The sequence below is a fragment of the Puma concolor genome, chromosome B2 (genome assembly GCF_028749965.1).
Source record: "Puma concolor isolate L17-30 chromosome B2, mPumCon1.1.hap2, whole genome shotgun sequence".
NCBI classification, from domain to species: domain Eukaryota; kingdom Metazoa; phylum Chordata; class Mammalia; order Carnivora; family Felidae; genus Puma; species Puma concolor.
The window spans coordinates 37,261,567-37,282,031 of NC_141671.1; the positions used below are offsets into that span (position 1 = coordinate 37,261,567).

Below are 20,465 nucleotides of genomic sequence, written 5' to 3' on the forward strand. Positions count from 1 at the left end.
TTAGGTTTGAATCCTAGCTCTCTTAATAGTTGTTGCCTCATTCTCTGAGCCTTGGTTTTTTATACATAAAATGGAGATAACAATACCTACCTACCTTACAGGTTTTTAAGGATTAAAATGCATAAAAAAAAATGCCTACCATGTATCTTACATATAATAAGTGCTCAATAAATGTTAGATTTTAAGGCATACCTATTATATGATCTATGGTATACGAAAAGCCAAAAGAAGTAGAAAAATTATAATATATTCAAGTTAAATATCCTGTATGTATACCCACAGGCAGTTTATTTAAATTATAATAAAATATAGTAAAATACATAGAACATAAAATCCACCATTTTAGCCCTTTTGAAGTGTACAATTGAATGCATTTAGTACATTCACATTTTGTGCAGTCATCACCACTATCTAGTTTCAGAACGTGGTCATCACCCCAAAAGGAAACCTGTATCCATTAATTAGCCATAAAAAGGAATGAAGAACTGATACATGCTGGACCACAGAGGAACCTTAAAACATACAAAGTGAAAGAAACCAGATAACAAAGGGTCACAAGTTGTATGATTCCACTCACACGAAGCATACAAAATAGGTAAATCCACCAAGCCTGAAGATTAGTGGTTGCCCTAACCCACTGTATGGATATATACCATGATTTGTTTGTTCATTCATTAGTTGATGAACATTTGAGCCCTTTCCACCGTTTGGCAATTGTGAATAGTGCTGCGGCAAACATGCATGTAACAAGTTTTTGTTTGAACACTTGTTTTCAATTCTTTTTGATTCATATCATAATTCTATATTTAACTTACTGAGGGAACTGCCAAACTGTCTCCATGGTGGCTGCATCGTCTTACATCCCACCAGCAGTATATAAGGGTTCTAATTTCTCCACATCCTGGCCAATACTTTTTTATTATAGCCATCCTATTAGGTGTGAAGTAGATCTTATTAGGTCTTTTCAAGTCCTTTGCCCATTTTTAAGTTGGATTTTGTCTTTTTGTTGTTGAAGAATCTTTTGGTTATAAAAGTATGTGTCATTTTTCGGGGGGCTTATTTGGGAATATAAAATATATCTGGGAATATAACAGTAAAGGATTGGATTTTTTCTTTTTTTTTTATTTTCGAGAGAGAGTACGTGTGGGTTTGTGAGTAGGGGAAGGGCAGAGGGAGAGGGAGAATCTTAAGCAGGCTCCTTGCCCAGCACAGAGCCCAGTGCGGGGCTCTGTCTCACAACTGTGAAATCCTAACTGAGCCCAGTCAAGAGTTGGATGCTTAACTGGCTGAGCGACCCAGGTGCCCCATTGAGTTCTTTACTTTTGAAGTAACATTTGATTGAATACTTCCATCTGTTTTTTGTAGACATATAACACCCTTTAATTATATAGTTTAGCCTGATGTCTTAACTCCCTGTCTCTAGTCTATACTAGCTAATAATCAAATTTATTCCTTTCCAAATTATTGTTGTTTTATGTTGAGTTTTTTCAGTTTAGAGAATGTTCCTTTCTCAACTTTTTTGTTAATTTTATTGAGATATAATTTACATACCATAAAATCAACTCATTGTAACTGTACAGTTTGATGATTTTTAGTAAATTTGTAGTGTTGTACCACCATTACCAAATGCAGTTTTAGAACATTTATAGCAGCTTGAGAAGTTTCCTTAGCACTATTGGTAGTAAATTTCTGTGCCCACCTCAGGCAACCACTGATCTGCATTCTGTTTCTAAAGTTATGTCTTGATATTTTTCACATAAATGTAATCATAGTATGTAGAAAGAAGACTGTCTTCTTTCAGTTAATGTTTTCAAGGTTTATTGTTGTAGTATGTATACATAGTGTTCCTTTTATTGCTAATCTGTGGGTTATGTTACATTTTATTTATCCATTCATCAGTTGATGGGCATTTGAATTGTTTCTAGTTTTTGGCTGTTACGAATAATGAATGTTCAAGTCTGTGTGTGGACATCCTCCCTCAGCTTTTTTACTCTGTAAAATTTCAACTCTGCAGAAAGTAGAAATAACAAAAATAGTGTGTGTGTGTGTGTGTGTGTAATAAATGTCTGTATATAATGAACGCCTATACATGCGTCACCTAGGTTTACTGATTGTTAACATTTGCTACCCATGCCTCCTTACCTCTTTTTATGAATACACCTTTTGCAGAATTGTTTGCTGATTATAACGACAGTTTACCTATTAAGTATTTCAGCATGAATCTCTTAAGAACAAAGACACACATTCTCATACATAATCACAAAATCATAATCAGACTTAAAAAATTAGCAATAGGGGTGTCTGGGTGGCTCAGTTGGTTGAGCATCCAACTTCGGCTCAGGTCATGATCTCATAGTTGGTGGGTTCAAGCCCTGCGTCAGGCTCTGGGCTGACAGCTCAGAGCCTGGAGCCTGCTTCAGATTCTGTGCTTTCTCTCTCTCTCTCTCTCTCTCTCTCTCTCTCTCTCTCTGCCCCTCCCCTGCTTGTGCTCTGTCTCTCAAAAATAAACAAACATTAAAAAAAAAGCAATAATTTCATAATATCAACTATTTTATATACATATTTAAAATTTCCCCATTTGTCCCAAATGTGTCTTCTAGAGGGTTTTTTTTGACCCCCCCCCTTTCTTCTAATCCAGGATCCAAAAATAAGACACTTCTGGTTTGCATTTGGTTGTTATTTCTCTTAATCTCTTTTGATCTGGAATAGTTCCTCTGCCTCTTTTGTTTTTCATGTCGCTGAGGTTTAGAAAAATACAGGCCAGTTATCCCAAATTTTAGATTTGTCTCATTGCTTTCTTGTGATTTAATTTAAACATATTTGGCAAGCGTACCTAATAGGTGAAGTTGTGTACTTTTTTATACACCAATGATCAAATGAAAATAAGTAATGTGTGGAATCATAAAAATAGCTTAAATAATTTAAAACATAAATGTATATTGACTCAGGATGAATGTAATGTCTCTGCTTGTGTAGCTAAATGGGATCACTTGGTTAAGGTATTGACTGCCAGATTGCAAAGGTATGATTTTTTTTTTTTTTTTTTTTGTATTTAGCAGGTAATTTGTAGGATGAAACTTCCAGACCATATGCTGTCTTGTTTTTCAATAACCTTTCACCTAATGGTTTTAGTAACATTGCTTGAAGTAATTACCACACTGAGGGGGTGCATAGAATGCTTTTGAAAAATAACTTCATTAGTTGTGTAGTTGAAAAAGCATTTTGCATTATCTTCCTTTGGTTTCTGTGCTTGGATGAATATATTCCAGATGTCTCCTTGACTTGTTATATTGTACTCACATTTTCAGAGAGAAATTTATTATAGTAGCATGTAAGGTGTGGAGATGGATTTTATGTTTCAGAAGTTGATTTTGGTATTTGATTGCAGTTTAGCATTCACCTGAATAAGACCGTAGAGAAATTAGTGGAATCTAGTAAGAAGGAACACTTTCTGTATAGTAAGTAAACATATATCAACTAATTCACCAACCCCCACTCCCAGATTTGTTTCTGAATGTTAAATATTTTGTATATAGCTTACTTTTTCTCTGCATTTTTTCCCTTTTTTTTTTATGATTTTGGTAGAGTTGGTAGTTTTGTCCTCTGTGCATTCTGAAATTGCTTGTATTATGATGCTGATTCATCATGGGTAGAATCTCAGAATGTTACATTTAAACCAGTAATACTTTTCTTTCTTTTCACTGGAAAAGAGAATATGATATTTCAATAATACCTGTCATTAATGTGAAACCATTTACTCTGTCATTGTGGTTTGTGACTGACTTGCTCCACAATTTGGGATTGTATACCAGAAGTCTTTTATTCTAACAAGACTGATCAGTAAGTGAAAAAAATGTGTTAAAGTATCGAATGCTAAAAAATAACTTGATGCTTTAGGTTAATTTAAAAAAACAAATGTATATAATTTATATTTTTTGCAGTAGGCTTAAGACCTTTTCTTTGCATATGAGTCAATAATGATTCAAGAGCCATCCATATGGGCTATTTAAGTCACACAAATAATATGTCATTTGTGATAGTTTAACATGTTAGGAATATGGCCTCTGGGAACTGGGCTTTCTGAGCTGGAACCCTCAACTGCCTGTTACTAAAACATGAACTTAGGCAAGTTACTTACAACATCTCAGTTTTCCCATGTGCAAAATGCTGATTATAGCAAAGTTAGTAATTGTAAACTACATGCTAGCTTAAAATGGTTAACTCCTTTAATTTTGCTGGTAGCTGGCAGATAAGTGCTTAAGGGCTTGTTAATTAAAGTCCAGATTTGGTCTCATTGAGTGAAACTCTATAAAGATATCTGTGAAGCAACTGCGAGCACTCTAGGTTTTTATATTTGTTTCTCATCGTTAAAGTTGTCTAAGGTGTTCATGCCTAATGTGACAGCATTCTTTTTTTAAAATAGCAACATGACTTTTATCTATTCAAAGTATTCAACATAGGTTTTATAGAAATAATGTTTTCTTTTTGTACTTACTGGTTTAGGTAGTTGTGTGATCACAGCAGCAAGTAAAATAGGTGTAATTATAAGATATAGACAGACTTGGGAACAAAAGACAACTAGTTCTTCATAAACCTTCAGCTAACTAATACAAGTGGAAATAAGCCTCTGTATTGGAAAAAAGCTTTGCTGGCTGGGAGAGCATTTGCCAAGCTGTGGGCATGTCCGTTTTATGGAGGGTCTCAAGTGTCAGTTAATATAGCCAGTTGAGGGAAGTCTTGCAAAGGAAACTACTGCTATCTTCTTTGTAGAAGATGCTGCTGCTGCAGACTCACCATCTTCAACGTTTATTTATTTTTGGGACAGAGAGAGACAGAGCATGAACGGGGGAGGGGCAGAGAGAGAGGGAGACACAGAATCGGAAACAGGCTCCAGGCTCCGAGCCATCAGCCCAGAGCCTGACGCGGGGCTCGAACTCACAGACCACGAGATCGTGACCTGGCTGAAGTCGGACGCTTAACCGACTGCGCCACCCAGGCGCCCCCAGACTCACCATCTTAAGGTGCCTAGAGCAGGTTATTTGTTATGAGTCCCGTTTTCTGCCAGATTATAGCCTTTCATCTTATTTTTTGTGATGGTTAAGGTAGCTTATGTTTGTGAAGAGTGAGTGGCAAGCTCTGTGGCCTGGAAGGTAGATCCATGATTATTAAGCTCTTCTTCAAACAGCCACAGCTTAGCATCAGTCCTCAGCATTGGGGAGGGGGGCTGTATACTCCAAGATGAATTCTGTCACATGAGTCCTGAGCTTTTTAATATTTCCACCAGAGTCTTAGATTGTGGCACACAGGTTATGCTTATTAAGTTTGTGAATGACTTCAAGTTTGAGTGAGATCGATGGTTCGATAGGCAACTGGATTAAAATTCTAAATATCTGAGATTTAGAAAAGTTGGCAAATAAAAATAGTATGCTATTCAGGATCACAGCAAGATAATTTCCTTAAGGAAAGTAAACAGCTGTGGAAATTCCATATAGGAGTAGGATTGGGTTGGTACCAATGATAGTACAAAGAATTCTAAGGTGATAAGTAAACCAGTTAAATAAGAGTCAGTGATGCCTTTGCATTTAAAACCATTGATAACAGGTGCCTGGGTGGCTCAGTTGGTTAAGCGTCCCAACTTCGGCTCAGGTCGTGATCTTGTGGTTTGTGAGTTTCAGCCCCGTGTTGGGCTCTGTGCTGACAGCTCAGAGCCTGGAGCCTGCTTCAGATTCTGTGTCTCTCTCTTTCTCTCTGCCATCCCCTGCTTATACTCTGTTTCTTTCTCTCTCAAAAATAAACAAACATTAAAAAAATTTAAAACCATTGATAACAAGTCATATAATTGGAATGGTGCTTAAAGAAATCACAGGGCCATTCCTTTACCATATTCTGTATTAGACCATTACAGTGTATGCATTCAGTACACTTGGAAAAATGTTCCAGAGTGAGAAAACTAAATAGTTAGGAAATAGTCCCCATCAGAAGGTTTTAGTAGGTAGTTAGCCTAGAAATAATGGAGAGTTCAGTAGTTCTCTTGTTAGATTATATTATGATTATATTATTGTTTGACCATTGACTCCTAGAACGTCATAGTCACCGGTCTAAGTAACCCACTTTATTTTAATGGGTAAGAAAACCCAAAACTGAGGTTACACCAAGCCAGGCCCTTTCTTCCCAGGCTGCTGCTTTTACCAATACCCATGTAGCAGCCTGTGTTTTTACACTGACGACAAGATTATAAAGGCGTTTACAACAGTAGGAAGGTTATAGTAAGACATTAGAAATTCATGATTTTAAGGCAGTAGTGAAGTATACAGAAAGAAGAAATGGAATCTCTGGTGATTATAGAACAGGTATACTCTAAGTCTTGAGACAGAGACAAAAAAGTACTGTTGAGTTTCCTTCTGCCTCTGTTTTTCTGCTGCGGTTGATTACATGGAGAATTTTCTTTTGCAGTCTTTACTCAATTTTGTATATTAAAGTGAATGACTAAAATAGTCAGGAAATGGAAATTGTGAACTTTTTTCTCTTTCAATGAGCTTGGGACTGGGAATAAGGAGAGCAGTTTCTCTTCTATCACCTTTCAGCCATATCTCATCACACAAGGTAGGTGTGATCCTGACCTTTTCACCTACCCCTTAAATCTTAGATTGACACAGCACATAAAGCGTTTAGAATTTAAACAAATGGAAGGTGGTATTGAAGTATAAAAGATGTTTGTTTTTTAATGTTGATAACATTACCTACACATTTAAGTTTTTCTTGTGTTTCTATATTGCTAGATACTGCTTTCTCCTCCTCCCTATCTAGTAGATGTCATGTTGGTGCTTGCACCTCACCTAAGTGATGTGCACTGAAATGTTGCATCTTGTAGATGTCTTTTTACTTGGGTGTTTTCCAGCTGCTGGAAATACCTGTGCTTTTCTTCCTTAGCCCTACATCTACCCTTGCTAAGCTTGGTTAACCTTATAGTTGAACCCTTGTAACTCTGTCATCTCCCAGGTTTATGGCTCGTTTTCTGATAAAGAAAGATCTAATGTTTTAGGTTTACTTTTCATCTGTCATGAAAATTATCCTTCATTTGATCTGATTTTCCATAAATAAATAAATGGATAAGTGAATGCCTCTCCTTGCAAGTCTAAATTACCTTAGTAAAAAGAGTAGATAAATGTATGCGTCACCAGGATGAAACAAAGATTTGCCACTTGAATAAGATCCGTACATATATAATTCTTCAGTAGTTTTTATGTAATGATAGTTGCAAAGATGAAGGAAAATGCAAAGCCCTTATTTTGCCTTGGAAGAAGTGGTTCTTTAGTTTAATTATTAACCCATTGCAGAAGTTTCATTGCCATTTAATTATGTTGCTCACTGTTCAGGGCAAAACACTCTGACCTCCATAAATGTAGTGTCCCTTTCCCCTACCTGTTGGGAGCAGCAGCATGGCTAGCCAGGAGAAAAATAAGGCAGGGAATACCTCAGCGTGTCTCTCTGTTTTTTTTTTTTTTTCTCAGTTTCTCAGATTTTTGCTTCTATACCAAATGGTTGGGGGAAAAAAACCTCACTGTTTTCATGGCAACATGAAGAACATCTTTTGTAATGTAACAGTAGTAGTGCCTAATGAGGTGTTGAATTAAAAAAAATTTTTTTATAGCTATAGTATTTTATTGAGCTATAATTTATATGTAGTAAAATACAAAATCTTAAATGTATGATGTAATGAATTTTGATCAGTGTGTACTATGTATATGTGTAATCGTCACCCAGGTAAAGAATATTTTTATCACTCCAGAAAGTACCTTCCATTACTATAGAATTCTAAGAAACTTTTTTGCAAACTGGATGGGAATAGTTTGAGAAATTTAATAATCAATGTGTATATTGGGGCACCTGGTTGGCTCAGTCGGTTTAGTGTTTGACTTTGGCTCAGGTCATAATCTTGCGGTTTGTGACTTTGAGCCCTGCACTGGGCTCTCTGCTGTTAGTGCAGAGCCTGCTTTAGATCCTCTCTTCCCTTCTCTCTCTGCCCCTCTCCTGCTTGTGCTCTCTCAAAAATAAAAAATACTTCATTAAAAAAAAAGTTGTATATAAAATTTTTTTAGGTAGCTGGACAGCAGTTAACTTAGTCTTTTTTTTCTCTACTTTTACAAAAGTGAATTCTGCTGAACATTAGTTTTATTCTAACATAGAGTTTGAATTTCCTGAAATACCATATATTTGCAGATGAAGAGACCCAGATATAAGGCAGTCTTACATTTTCTCAATAAGAGAAAGGAGTGTTTTGGTCAACTTGAATATAGAAACCTTTAAGGGTATAGGTGAAGTGATTAAATGTCTAGTTAAAGTGTTAATTGCACATATACGTATTAAAACTCTAATTTAACTTTTTATTTTGAGATAATTGTAGATTTATATGCAGTTGTAAAGAAAATAACATAAAGAGATTTATATTCTCTATTTTATCACTATGATGACTTCACATGCTTATTTAAGATCACAGGTTATATAAAATTGTATGCATTTGTGTATGTTCCCAATGTAAATTTTAAATGTTTTACTTATTTAAATTTTGTTTTTGAGAGAGAGCAAGTAGGGGAGGGGGAGAGAGCTGAACAGAGGACTTGAAGTGGGCTCTGTGCTGACAGTACAGAGCCTGCTTGGGACCCCCTCTCTCTTTCTCACTCACTCCCACTCTCTCGGCACCTCCTCTGCTTGCTTGCTTTTTCTCAAAATAAACGAACATTAAAAAAAAAAAACAACTAGGTTTTCCACACTCTCTTTATGAAACCAATCTATTTGAACTTTCTGCATCTTCACAGATATCAGTGTCTTCAATGTTTACTAAAACCACATTTAAAGTTATTGAGCACAGTTTTTCAGTTATTCACTTCCTTACAAGTTATTTGAGGTAGAACACTGTAAAAATTTGTAAATGTTGCTCTTAGTGGAAATTTTATCTGAAGCCACAAGAATCCATTCATATAACACTAGGAGAATTGCCATCATTTTAATGTTATTTGTAATCTTCCTAACATTCCAAGGCTTTTATTGTGTTGCTTTTTAAGTCATCTTCAAAAACCTTTTTCAGTGGGATCGACTACTTGTAATTATGAGATCATACTCCAGAAAATAGTATGAAGTCTGTATTTAAAACTGCATTTTACTCCCCTTAAAACTTGAGAACTTTACTGCCTCACCCTTTTCACAGACTCTGACTGGATAAATGCCCCTGGGCATTTAATTCTATTGATATGGTCTTCCTCTTTTGAAACCTCCCCATGCCCTTTCCCTGGGTTTTTCACTTTTAGGTTTTTTGGAAGCTCTTCTTTCTCCCCCGTTGGCATTTAGTATAAGATTACTGGTACCAGCCTCAGAAGTAAAGACTTAATTGTAAAACAGGTGTGTGTGTGTGTGTGTGTGTGTGTGTGTGTGTGTGTGTGTGTGTTTATGGATAATTTTAAGGGAAGAAATCCTTTCCTTATATTTGGGCATATATGGTAAGACAGCTGCAGCCACTGTATACCATTTTGTGTTAGAGTTGATAGTGTCATTAGTTTCTCTTATGTGGAAAAATTATTTGGCATTTTTATTTAGTTCATTGTTTTTCATCCTTTCCTGTGAGAGCTGTTACATGTTTTAATTTTTGTCTTTCTTTTTACTAGTTTATTGATGGACGTGGCTCATCTTGTTTTGTTAGCTAGTGCTGGACTAAGCTCTCAGTAATGTATACAGGGTCACAGATGATCAGGTGACTTGTTTTACATTTATATGTCTTTTTAGTGTAGGGACTTAAAACACATAAAACCAGAGGTGTATGCTGTGTCCTTGCTTTCCTTGAATTTGGGTATAAAATGTTAAGATACCGTTCATTACAGTACCCCAACTGGAATCTAAGTTGTTAAATTGAAATTATCTTTTAAAGTAGTATGACCCATATTGCTACATTCTAGAAATGATCCTCCTTATTAACCACCCCATCTTTTTCTTTGTAATATTCCCTTAAAAAGAAAACTTTGCAGACATTGTCTGAATGATTTAGAGTGATGTGCAACAGTTGAGACAGGCTGGATGCACTGTTGAAAGCCTCCTTTGTCATTGCCAGCTAGAATGTCATCTGTTTGAACTGTCCTTTTTCTTGTTTGCCGGGGATGAGCAAAGAGTGATGATTTAGTAGAGCTGTTTCTTGCTTCCTAGCTGTTATAGGAAGTTAGACTTTCTGGCTGTAAGTGTACGAGTTGGCACACATATTGTTACTGGCCTTTAATCATCTAATCTTACTTCTAGGCAACTGGAAAGATTTTTAGAGTGGAGAAGGCTTTGTGATTTGATTTTTCCTTCTCTTCCTTCACCTCCCTCTCCCTTCCTTGTTCCCCAACCTCTCCTCCCTCCTCTCTTTCTTATAGATTATTAAAGAAGATTGAACTAGGAAATGTGACTAATTGGTTTTTACAGATCAGTTCTCTTCTTTAAGAAGGAAACCGCATTGGGGTGCCCAGCTGGCTCAGTCAGTCAGAAGAGTATTTGACTCTTGATCTCAGGGTGGTGAGTTTTAGCCCCAGGTTCAGTGTAGAGATTACTTTAAAAAAAAAAAAAAAAAGGAAATCACTTTGTAGTCTAAATTTTTGTAGTTTTATTGATCCATGCCTAACCTAGAGAAATTTAGGGACCTTAAGATTGGAAGGAAGGGCTTTGGTATGTTTCCATGCTGGTACCATTGTTTTCTTTTTGACTCTTTTTAATTTTTTTTTTTTTTTGTGCCTCAGTTTCTTCCTCATTGTTGGACCAAAAATAGTATTATTGTTGAAGGAACATTGATATGGTGACAGTGTTTTTTATTTCCACATTAAAACAAATTTTTTAAAGTTTATTTATTTTGAGAGAGAGGGAGAAGGAGAGGGAGACGGGGAGAGAGAGAGAGAGAGGGAGGGAGAGACTGTGCAGGTGGGAGGGGCGGAAAGGGAGGGAGAGGGAGAGAGTCCCAACCAGGCTCCATGCTGTCAGTGCAGACCCCGACTCGGGGCTTGAACTCACAAAACTGTGAGATCATGACCTGAACCAAAACCAAGAGTTGGCTGCTTAACCGACTGAGCCACCCAGGCACCGCTCCGCATTTATATTAAAATATTTAGTGGGGGAGGACCTGGCATGTATATGTTTCCGGGGTAGGGAGATACAATAGTGTTATATGGAGATCAAGAAAATACAAAATGTTTCTAGGATTTTTCAAAAATTAGTAATGTTGTTTTAATTCCCCATGATGAATTAATTAGAAGTTAATTGATTCTTCATTAAGAAATTGATATCCTTCAAAATTGGAAAATTTTTTATTTTGGAAGAAAACAGATTAAGATAACCATTTCTCCCATCAAGCAAAGATTTTAAAGTAATAATACTTAATGCTGGTGAAACTGTATTGAAAAAAGTACTTTCAGATCCTTTTGAGGACAGTGTAAATTGGTAGAACTTACCTGGTAAGGAATTTGGCAATACTTACTAAAACCATACTTTTTCATCTAGCAATTCTCCTCAGAATCAATTTTAATGAAAGATTTATGACCAAAGATTTATATCCCCAAATGCTCATTATAGGAATATTTATAACAAAAAATCTGGGCAAAGACTGAACATCCAAAAAGTAAGCGAATGACTAAATAAATTATAGGATTAGTATGTACTGGACTATTACAGAGCAACAAACATGGTGTTTTTTTTTTTTTTTTAGTATTTAATATTTATTTTTGAGAGTGAGTGAGAGAGCATGAGTGGGAGAGGGTTAGAGAGAGAGAGGGGGAGACAGAATCTGAAGCAGGCTCTAGGCTTTGAGCTGTCAGCACAGAGCCCGACATGGGGCTGGAGCCCACGAACTGGGAGATCATGACCAGAGCTGAAGTTGGATGCCCAGCTAACTGAGCCACCCTTCCAGGCGCCCCCAACAAGCATGTTTTTCAAGAATACGTAATGACATGGGAAATAGTAAACATAAATACAAAATGAAAATGAAATTTACATATTTTTATAACACTTTTAAAAGTGAAATATGTGATCTATGCAAAAGAGAATATGTAACGTGTATGTGTTATAACACCTAATAAAATGCACGCCTATGAACGTACCATACAATTTTACCAACACTGTTCTTAATTATGTATATCCATAGGATAAGAAGGAGTTATTTCATAATGTTAACAATGCTCATTTTGGGGGATTGGATTATCATTGATCTTTAATTTTCACTTAAATGTTTATGTTCTTTTTCTAAACTCTGTACAAGGGTCATGTATTTTCAAAACTAGAAAATATTAAACATTTATTGAAAGGAGAGAAAAATTTAAGCTGGTTTCTTTCCAACTCCATTTCATTGGAAAGAAACTTCTGAAAGTGTCTGCCACCTGTTATCTCCTGAGTGACAAATCATGGCCAGGTACATAGGGTGGCATTATCTCCCAGTTGTAGGTAATACAGTATGACAGAGCTCCTGAGAAATGACAGGCAGACAGCTACAGGAATTGTGGGTGCCCTTTCTTCTAGATAGTGTTGAATGACCTTTACAAAATACATTTTTTAAATCTACTTAGGGTTTCATGTGTCATGCCTTCAGGAAGGGGGATTCATTTCTTCATTTAACAAATATTGGGTACCTATTAAGTACTAGGCAGGAGTGACCAAGAGGGTCAGTTGTTAAAAGAAAACAGGAAGAGGGACTGATTTAAATTGGTGGTCAGGTGAAGCCTGAGGAGGTTTGAACCAGGACCTGAGTGACAAGAAAGAGCTAGTCTTACTGTGATTTGAGGGTAGAAGAAACAGCATGGGCAAGAGCTCTACAGCACATTCTAGGAACAGGAAAAAAGGCCAGTGTGGTTGGAATGTGGTAAGTGAGGGTTGCAAAATGGTGAGAAATAAAGAGGGGAGGTAGGCAGAGCAAGACCATGAGGGAACTAAATGGTTTTGGTAAGATGTTTGAATTTTGTATTAAATGCAGTAGGAAATTGTTGGATGGCATTAAGCAAGAAATAGCATGATCTAATTTGCTTTTAAAAGATTACTCATTGCAAAATCATTTTAAGAAATCAAGAGTGGGAATGGAGAGACCACTAAAAAGTCATTTACAATGACCCAGGTATGAGGTAATGGTTGCCAGAGTGGAAGCATTGACAAAGGAGAGGGTAGATAAATTTGAGGTCTGTTTGGAAATAGACCCAGTGGATCTTGCTGAGTACTGTGTATGAGAGACTACAGGAAAGACGGAAATCAAAGTTGGTTTCTAGAATTTTGACTTGAGCAACTGGAAAGAAGGTGTTGTTATTCATAAAAGTGGATAAAATGCATCAGGCAAGTTTGGGAGTATTGAAAGTTCTAGTTTGAAATGTTGACTCTGAGCTGCATTTTGAGATATCAAATAGGCATTTTATTTTATTTATTTATTTATTTTTTCTTTTCTTTTCTTTTCTTTTTTTTTTTTTTCAACGTTTATTTATTTTTGGGACAGAGAGAGACAGAGCATGAACAGGGGAGGGGCAGAGAGAGAGGGAGACACAGAATTGGAAACAGGCTCCAGGCTCTGAGCCATCAGCCCAGAGCCTGACGCGGGGCTCGAACTCACGGACCGCGAGATCGTGACCTGGCTGAAGTCGGATGCTTTACTGACTGCGCCACCCAGGCGCCCCAATAGGCATTTTAATACATGAGTTTGGAGCAAGGTGAAGAGGTTTGGGATGAGTGTGAACATTTATTTGTGAGTCTATTGTTTAGATACAATATTTAAAGCCATGGGAGAAGTGGAGGTAACAGGGACTGAGTCCTGGGACCTCCAGGTAAAGGTCTTGACATTGGAGGAGGAGCCAGCAAAGGTGGCTAAAAGAGAGCAGTTAGGTGAGGAAAACTAGGTTGGGGGGGGGGGGGGTTGTAAATTTGATCTAGGATCCAAGCAACAAGAAGGCAAAAGTAAAGAGAGTTTCAAGAGGGATGGATCTGGATGAATGCTATTGAGTGGGAGGCATTGAGATGATCAGAGACCTAACTGTGTATTTGTTTTGTGAGACTGCCATAACAAATTAACACAAATTGGATGACTTAAAACAACAGAGACTTAGGGGAACCTGGGTGGCTCTCTCGGTTAAGCATCTGAGACTCGATTTTGGCTCAGGTCATGATCTTGAGGTTGTGAGTTTGAGCCTGGTGTTGGGCTTCTTGCTACTGATGGCACTGAGCCTGCTTGAGATTCTCCTTCTCCTCTCGCTTTGCTCTTCCCCCACTCTGTCTGTCAAACAATAAATAAACTTAAAAAACAACAATAGAGATTTATTCTCTTAAAGTTCTGGAAGCTGGAAGTCCAAAATGTGGCAGAGCTGCCTTCTCTCTGTGGGGCCCTAGGGAAGAATCCATTCCTTCCCTTTTCCAGCTTCTGTTAGCTGTCCCAGTATTCCTAGGTTTGTGGCCACGTTCCTACAGCTCTACCTAATCTTTATATCATTTTCTTCTCTGTGTGTCTCTCCAGACTCCTTTACCCTTTCTCACAAATGCGTGTTATATCATTTAGGGCCCACCTGAATAATACAGGGTAAACTCAAAATCTTTAAGTTGTCTGCAAAGACCTTTTTTCCAGATAAAATAAATTCCAGGGATTAGGATTTGTTATCTTTGGATGGCCATTATTCAAGCCACTAATCCTTGGTTTTAGAAACATGGTAGCCTTTGGAGATCTCAATAAGAGCTGTTTCTTTGGAGCAGTGGGACATAAGAGAATCCTGTTTACCTTTCATGTTTGCTATCACATAGAGAAACTCTGTTGTCTGTCCCAAGACTGCAAGTTGATCACACTGCTTTTCCACGGGCAGTCGGTAGTCGTATGCCTATGGTTAGCTTCAAGTTTCACATGTCGAACATGAGAAAGGAGAAAAGTTCTCAGAAGCCTCTGCCAGTTCTTTCAAGTTCTGTTTTGCTGACCTGTGTGATCCAAGTTGGCATTACCAGTGGCCATTATTTCTATAGCCAAAGGTTGGCTTATTTTAGATTTCAGGCATCTCCGTTTTGATTAATAATATCAGAGGCTGTATTATGTCTTTCACAACCTCATTGATAAGCATGTTGCTGGAAAATTCCTATTCAGAAAGTGGGATGAATGTCATTTAAGTAAAATTTAGGTATGGTGGGTATTTTAAATAAATTCTCTGGAAAGAATAGGGGATGCAGAGAAAAATGCTATTTTGCCATTTTTTTCCTTAACCAGTTTTGTGAAACACAAATGGTAACACTGCACACTTGGTGCCGAGCTGCCCTCAGTGGTTCTTTGCAGGCGTTCCATGATACCTGCTGGATGTGGGGGGCAGCAGAGTGATAAACAAATTACCTCTTGCTTTCAGTGCTGCTGCATGGACAAAGATAGTGACCATATCTGGAAGAGCCCTGCTTTCCTGGGGGGAATTTCTGGTAACAAAGATATTCTTTCATCCTCAGTTCTCTTTCAGTTGGAACTGAAATAACTGTCAGTCAGGGTTGCTTCCCTGCACATACATGTGTATGTATATTTGGAGGGGAAGTCAGGGATTGGGCTTTATCCTGTTGGAAGGTTCTGCTTTCTCAGGGAGCTGACTCGATTACCATACATTCAGTCTTTACTCATGGGACCATTTTCCCAAACGACCAGAGTGCTGACTTGGGAATTATTTGTACTCTTCTGCTTCTGTATTGGGGGCAGAGGCCTTAATTTGGGTGAAAAGAACACAGGCTTTGGAGTTAGGCAGACCAGGGTCATCCGCTTGTTCTGTAACCTTGGGCAAGTTATATACCCTCTGGAAGGCTCCCTTTCCTCGTTTGGTAAAGTGGGTTGAAGGCATCTGGTATGCTTACCACATGTAGGTAATATAATAAATGTTAGATTCCACTCTTAATAACATCTTTTCATCTCTTTGTTCATTTTTATTCATTTAGTGATAGTTAAGATTTCCTTACTGCCTTTGATGTCTTTATATTAAGCAGAATTCTAAAGAAAGATCCTCCAGTTGACGTAGCATCTCTTTTGGGAAATAGAAGCAATGACTCCCCCACCCCCACCCCAATTTTGTCACCCTGTGACAGTTGCTTACCCTTAGGTCTTGGGTTCCAGTATAGAGGGAAACCTTCATAGCCATCAGGGAATACTTCCTGAGGGAGGCTTTCATTAATTATGAACTTTACTAGGAAGGGCAGAAGAAAGTTGGCTTATTCTGTGTAGGAGCAGCTCTGGGCAAAGACTAAGATTTTGGGAGGGGTGTTGCTGGGGAATGAGGCTGTAAATAGGTCCGCTTATATCCAACAGAAAGTATTGTAGGAGGTTTTTGGAAGATGGCTGTAGGAATGAGTGCACTTGGGAGAGAATCAGGAAGGGAAACAGTGATGAGAAGAACTTCATAGACAAGTTATTGATTGCCCGCCTTGTTGTGCCTGGGATGCTGTGTGGTACCAGGTGCTGTGTTATGCTGTGAACAAAGGATGGCCTTTGGCATTGGCTCAGGCCCAAGGTCATTTATTTTCTCTGCCGTTTCCTAATCCTGTGACCTTGGGCAAATGCTAGCTGGTCAAGTGGAGATGAGACTGTCCTTGATTTCCTAAGATCCCTCAATTTAATAACACCATGGAGGAGGTGGTAGGAATATTTCATTAATTTAGTCATCATCTGTAGCCAATCATATGATGTTTCCTGATTCTAGACATTTTAATGTGATTTTTTTAAAGTGCATTTTTAGAAGCAAGCAATATGGTAATACCTATCTCACAGATATTGGGTTTATTAATAAGATAATGTGTTTAGTGTCCATCAGAGTTAGTGTTCAGTGAGTTGTAGCCATTATTAACAGATGAAAGGACATGAAAAATAATTTGATTGGTAACATCTGAAGAAAGAATTTTAAACTACAGGGTCATAATGTGACCAGGATCTGAAATAGGACTAGAATGAAAGGAAAGAAGAGAACATAAAAATTTAAGTAATGTTATGGAGATAAATAAGTATATATCTGGGGAGACAGTTTTACTCCTTTAGAGACAAAAGTTTCGTTGTCTGTAGTGATAATTTTGTGGTATATGTTCCAGTGTGAACAGACGGAAAGTGGTAATCTTGTGGGACAAATTGACTCCTGTGTCATTATCTGGGCATGTTAGAGTAATTCTGAACTTGCTGCTACTTAATTTCTGAGTTTTGCTAATCACAAAAAACAAAGCATTGGTTAACTCACTGATAATAAAGTATCATATTTTGTTTTTGTTGTTTTCTTTGTTTTGTCTCCTTGTGGGAGAGGGTGGTTGGTTAGTTTATTAGTTTATTAGTTTATTAGTTCAGTTGTCTGGCCAGGGGATTCTTGCTTACATTTCAAACATCTTTATGTTTTCATTAGAGTAATACTGAATTTTTAGCTCTTCTTTCTTTTCTTTCTTTTTTTTTTGCCCCAGGTCCAGCAAGACTATGAACCTCTGTTCCAAATGCTTTGCTGGTAAGTGCAGAAAAAAGGTTTTTAATTTATTTTTATTTTTCTTTTTTGATTGTTTTTAAGATGATCTAAATTATTTGGCCTCCTTTTGTGTTTATGCATGGGGTTTTGTTTTCTTTGCTGGTGTGTGAAAGCAGATTCTCCTTACCAAGATGCTTCATATATTTGTTAGGATTATTAAATTAGCCTTCCCTGAGTGAAATGAAATCATCTGTGTACTTGCACCAAGCTTTCCATAGTTTACAGTTGTTGATGTATAGTGGAACTGTAAAATCTTGTGTTGTTGTAGGGTAATACATGTTCATCTCTGATCTTGACTTGGAATTCTGCTTTTGCCAGTGAGCATATAAGAGAAAGGATATTTTCATGTTGGAGTCAGGAAGAAAATCATGCCGAATTAGCCCTTTCTAATCCCGTCCCTTATTGAAATCACTTTGGGCAAATCACTTAATCTCTTTAGACCTTAGAGTTGTCATTTTTAACATGAAGGGCTTGGGACTTGATGTTTGCCAAGGTCCTTTTCCAGCCCCCAAATGCTATTTGGTTGACTCCTTAAATTATGACTCCTTCATGAACTTAAACCTTCATTTTTTTAAAGAATTTCATATCTGATGATCTTAATAAAATACCTGAGTCTTTACTAACTGAGAGATGTTTAACTTTCCTTTTCTACTCATTCTGTCGTAGATAAAGCTGGACGCTAGTTAAAGTGCTAAGGACAGACTTTGAACAGTAATATATAGCAATAGGGAAGAGTTCAGTTTGAACACAACTTTTATTCATGCAGAAGTGACTGGCATTTTAAATGGAGAATGAGGGAATAAGGAGGGGTTGCTCACTTGGCTTAGTAGTCCAGGAAGTGAAAAATCACAAAGGGTTTGTCGGTGTAAATGATGACTAGGTTGGTTGTATCTATTAGCAGACTGTCTGGAAGTTAGGATCCTGCCCTCCTACTGAGATTGAGAGACTGAGGCCCTATCCTTTCTAATGTTTACATTTTAAAGAAATGTTTTTCATGTGCTTGACAGGGATTCCTGAGATGTAGGAGATGCATACGCATCTCCAAAGGGACAGAGGAAGAATTTACAGTTGTAAAAAACTCTTTTCAGTAAATGGTCTAAGATAGGATGTTCAGAGGCCTGTAGTCAGGTGTTACAGCTAATAAAACCTTAAATTCTTTAGGCAGCCTTGAGCTTTCTTAGGCAGGCACTTTAAGAGGGACTGGGGTCATCCTAGGGATGGGGTCTTGATTAGAAACTGTGTTAGTGTTTGTTTAAATATTTTAATGTTTGGGGAGGGGATGGAGTCTGTAGTTTTTATAAGCTGAGATTGAGTTCTAGTTGAGCAGAGGGCTCAGATGAGCCTGCTAGAGATTGGCCAAGGAGAGAATTTTTGTCAGTTTTCACCTTCTATTCATTATGCTATTTAGGCTTTAGTCGTTTACATTTATGCCTAAGCTAGGGGATTGGTGGCAGGAAGTTGCAGGGCCCAGGGTTGGGGAAGGTACTTTATATCTGTTAAAAGTTTGGAATTTGTCAAATACTTTAGGTCTTTAAAAGAAAAAAAAAATATTGGTAAGTTTGGTTTTTATCCAACTTTTAATAGTATCTCTGCCATTAAGTGAATGTATTCTGCTCTTTTTACTTACATGTCTACAATTACAGATATGAAGAACTACTTCCTCATTGGTGAGAGTTTAAATTTTATGGTAAAGATGAAAGTAGCAATGAGACAGAATGTATATTAGATTGATGACTGTCTCCATATATTGCTAGCTTCCCCTTACAATTCAGTAAAGAGTGGCTTTGGGAGAAAGGGCTCATGTCAAATCAAGAACTGTCTCTTGTCCCTAACTAAATATACAATTTTAGAAATTATCACCTATGGTCTTTGCATTTCTTTGTACTTGTTACAGTTTTATTTTTTATGGTTATAATTGTTTATTGTCTCTCTGGTGACTTGTGTACATTTACTCTTTATACAGCTTTGTCATTTTTGCTTTTAAAAATATTAAGGGTATTTTCAAGTGCGTAAAGAAAATAATCTTTTTCCTTCTTTATCCCCATATTCTTAATGTCTTCAATGTCATTTGACATCATTTGAAAGGAATGATTAGTAACACACTGCTTGTGGAAGTAGCATTTGGTGTTCTTTTTGAAGTACAGGAAAAAAGTCACTGAACTTTACAATATATTTGTGGATTTCATTCCTGAATGAAAGTAGAGTGTAGAGGCATGAGATGTATAGAACAACAAGAAGATTATTTTGGTCAAAGCCACTGTGATTTTTCAATACTCTTTTAAAGTATACCATGAAATATACAATGTACTTTTAAAAGATGGAAAAATTACTTTAAAAACAGCTGTTGTGTCCCATTAGGGACACATTTATTTTGCTTTTCAAAATAAATCTATGTGGTGGAAAAGTGAGTGAGTTTGTTGGAACTTGTTTACGTAAAATTGAAGTGAGTAAAAACATGTTTAAAATCTTGTTGAAATAGATTACCAAGTTAGGAACTGTGGGTGCCGGTTTAAAGCTCACTTTGATGACTGTTTGCTTCCATTGAAATATTCTGCCAAATGGTGAGCACTTGCCCTAGTAACTACTGCTTCAGATCCCCCAACCCCCCCCCCCCCTTTTTTTTTTTATAAAAGACTCCTGGGCTGTTTGAGGGAAAGAACATGAGTGTATGCAAAGTCAGAGTTACTAAAAAACCATTGAATTGTTAATTTTGCAGGTAAATTATATGCAAATAATAGTGTTTCTCCATATTGTTAGAATAAGAAATGTATATCCAAGCTGGCTGGATTTGCTGTTCTTAACAAGCTTGCAGCTTAACCAAAATTCGTCTCTTTGAAATGGGAAGATACGGTTTTTATTTTTATTTTTTGACATCTAGATTCCTGGTTTGGCATGGCTGAAATCATTTTAGGCCATTTGGAGTCACCCCCAGCCCCCAAAATGTGCAGTATGCTACTTTGTTAGCCTTAAAGTGCCTTTGACCTG

General features: G+C 37.2%; 1 protein-coding gene across 3 annotated transcripts in view; it reads left to right on the top strand.

The window, feature by feature from the left end:
- ZFAND3 (zinc finger AN1-type containing 3) overlaps positions 1-20,465 on the top strand; it is a 326,629-nt gene that overhangs the window by 90,159 nt on the left and 216,005 nt on the right. For 2 of the 3 annotated variants that reach the window (XM_086706747.1, XM_086706748.1), the window contains exon 2: positions 17,422-17,462. In XM_086706747.1, coding sequence (XP_086562873.1) covers positions 17,422-17,462 — 41 coding nt within the window. Of the gene's footprint in view, positions 1-17,421; positions 17,463-19,123; positions 19,148-20,465 lie in introns of all 3 variants that reach the window. The other variant, XM_086706746.1, reaches the window with a different exon arrangement.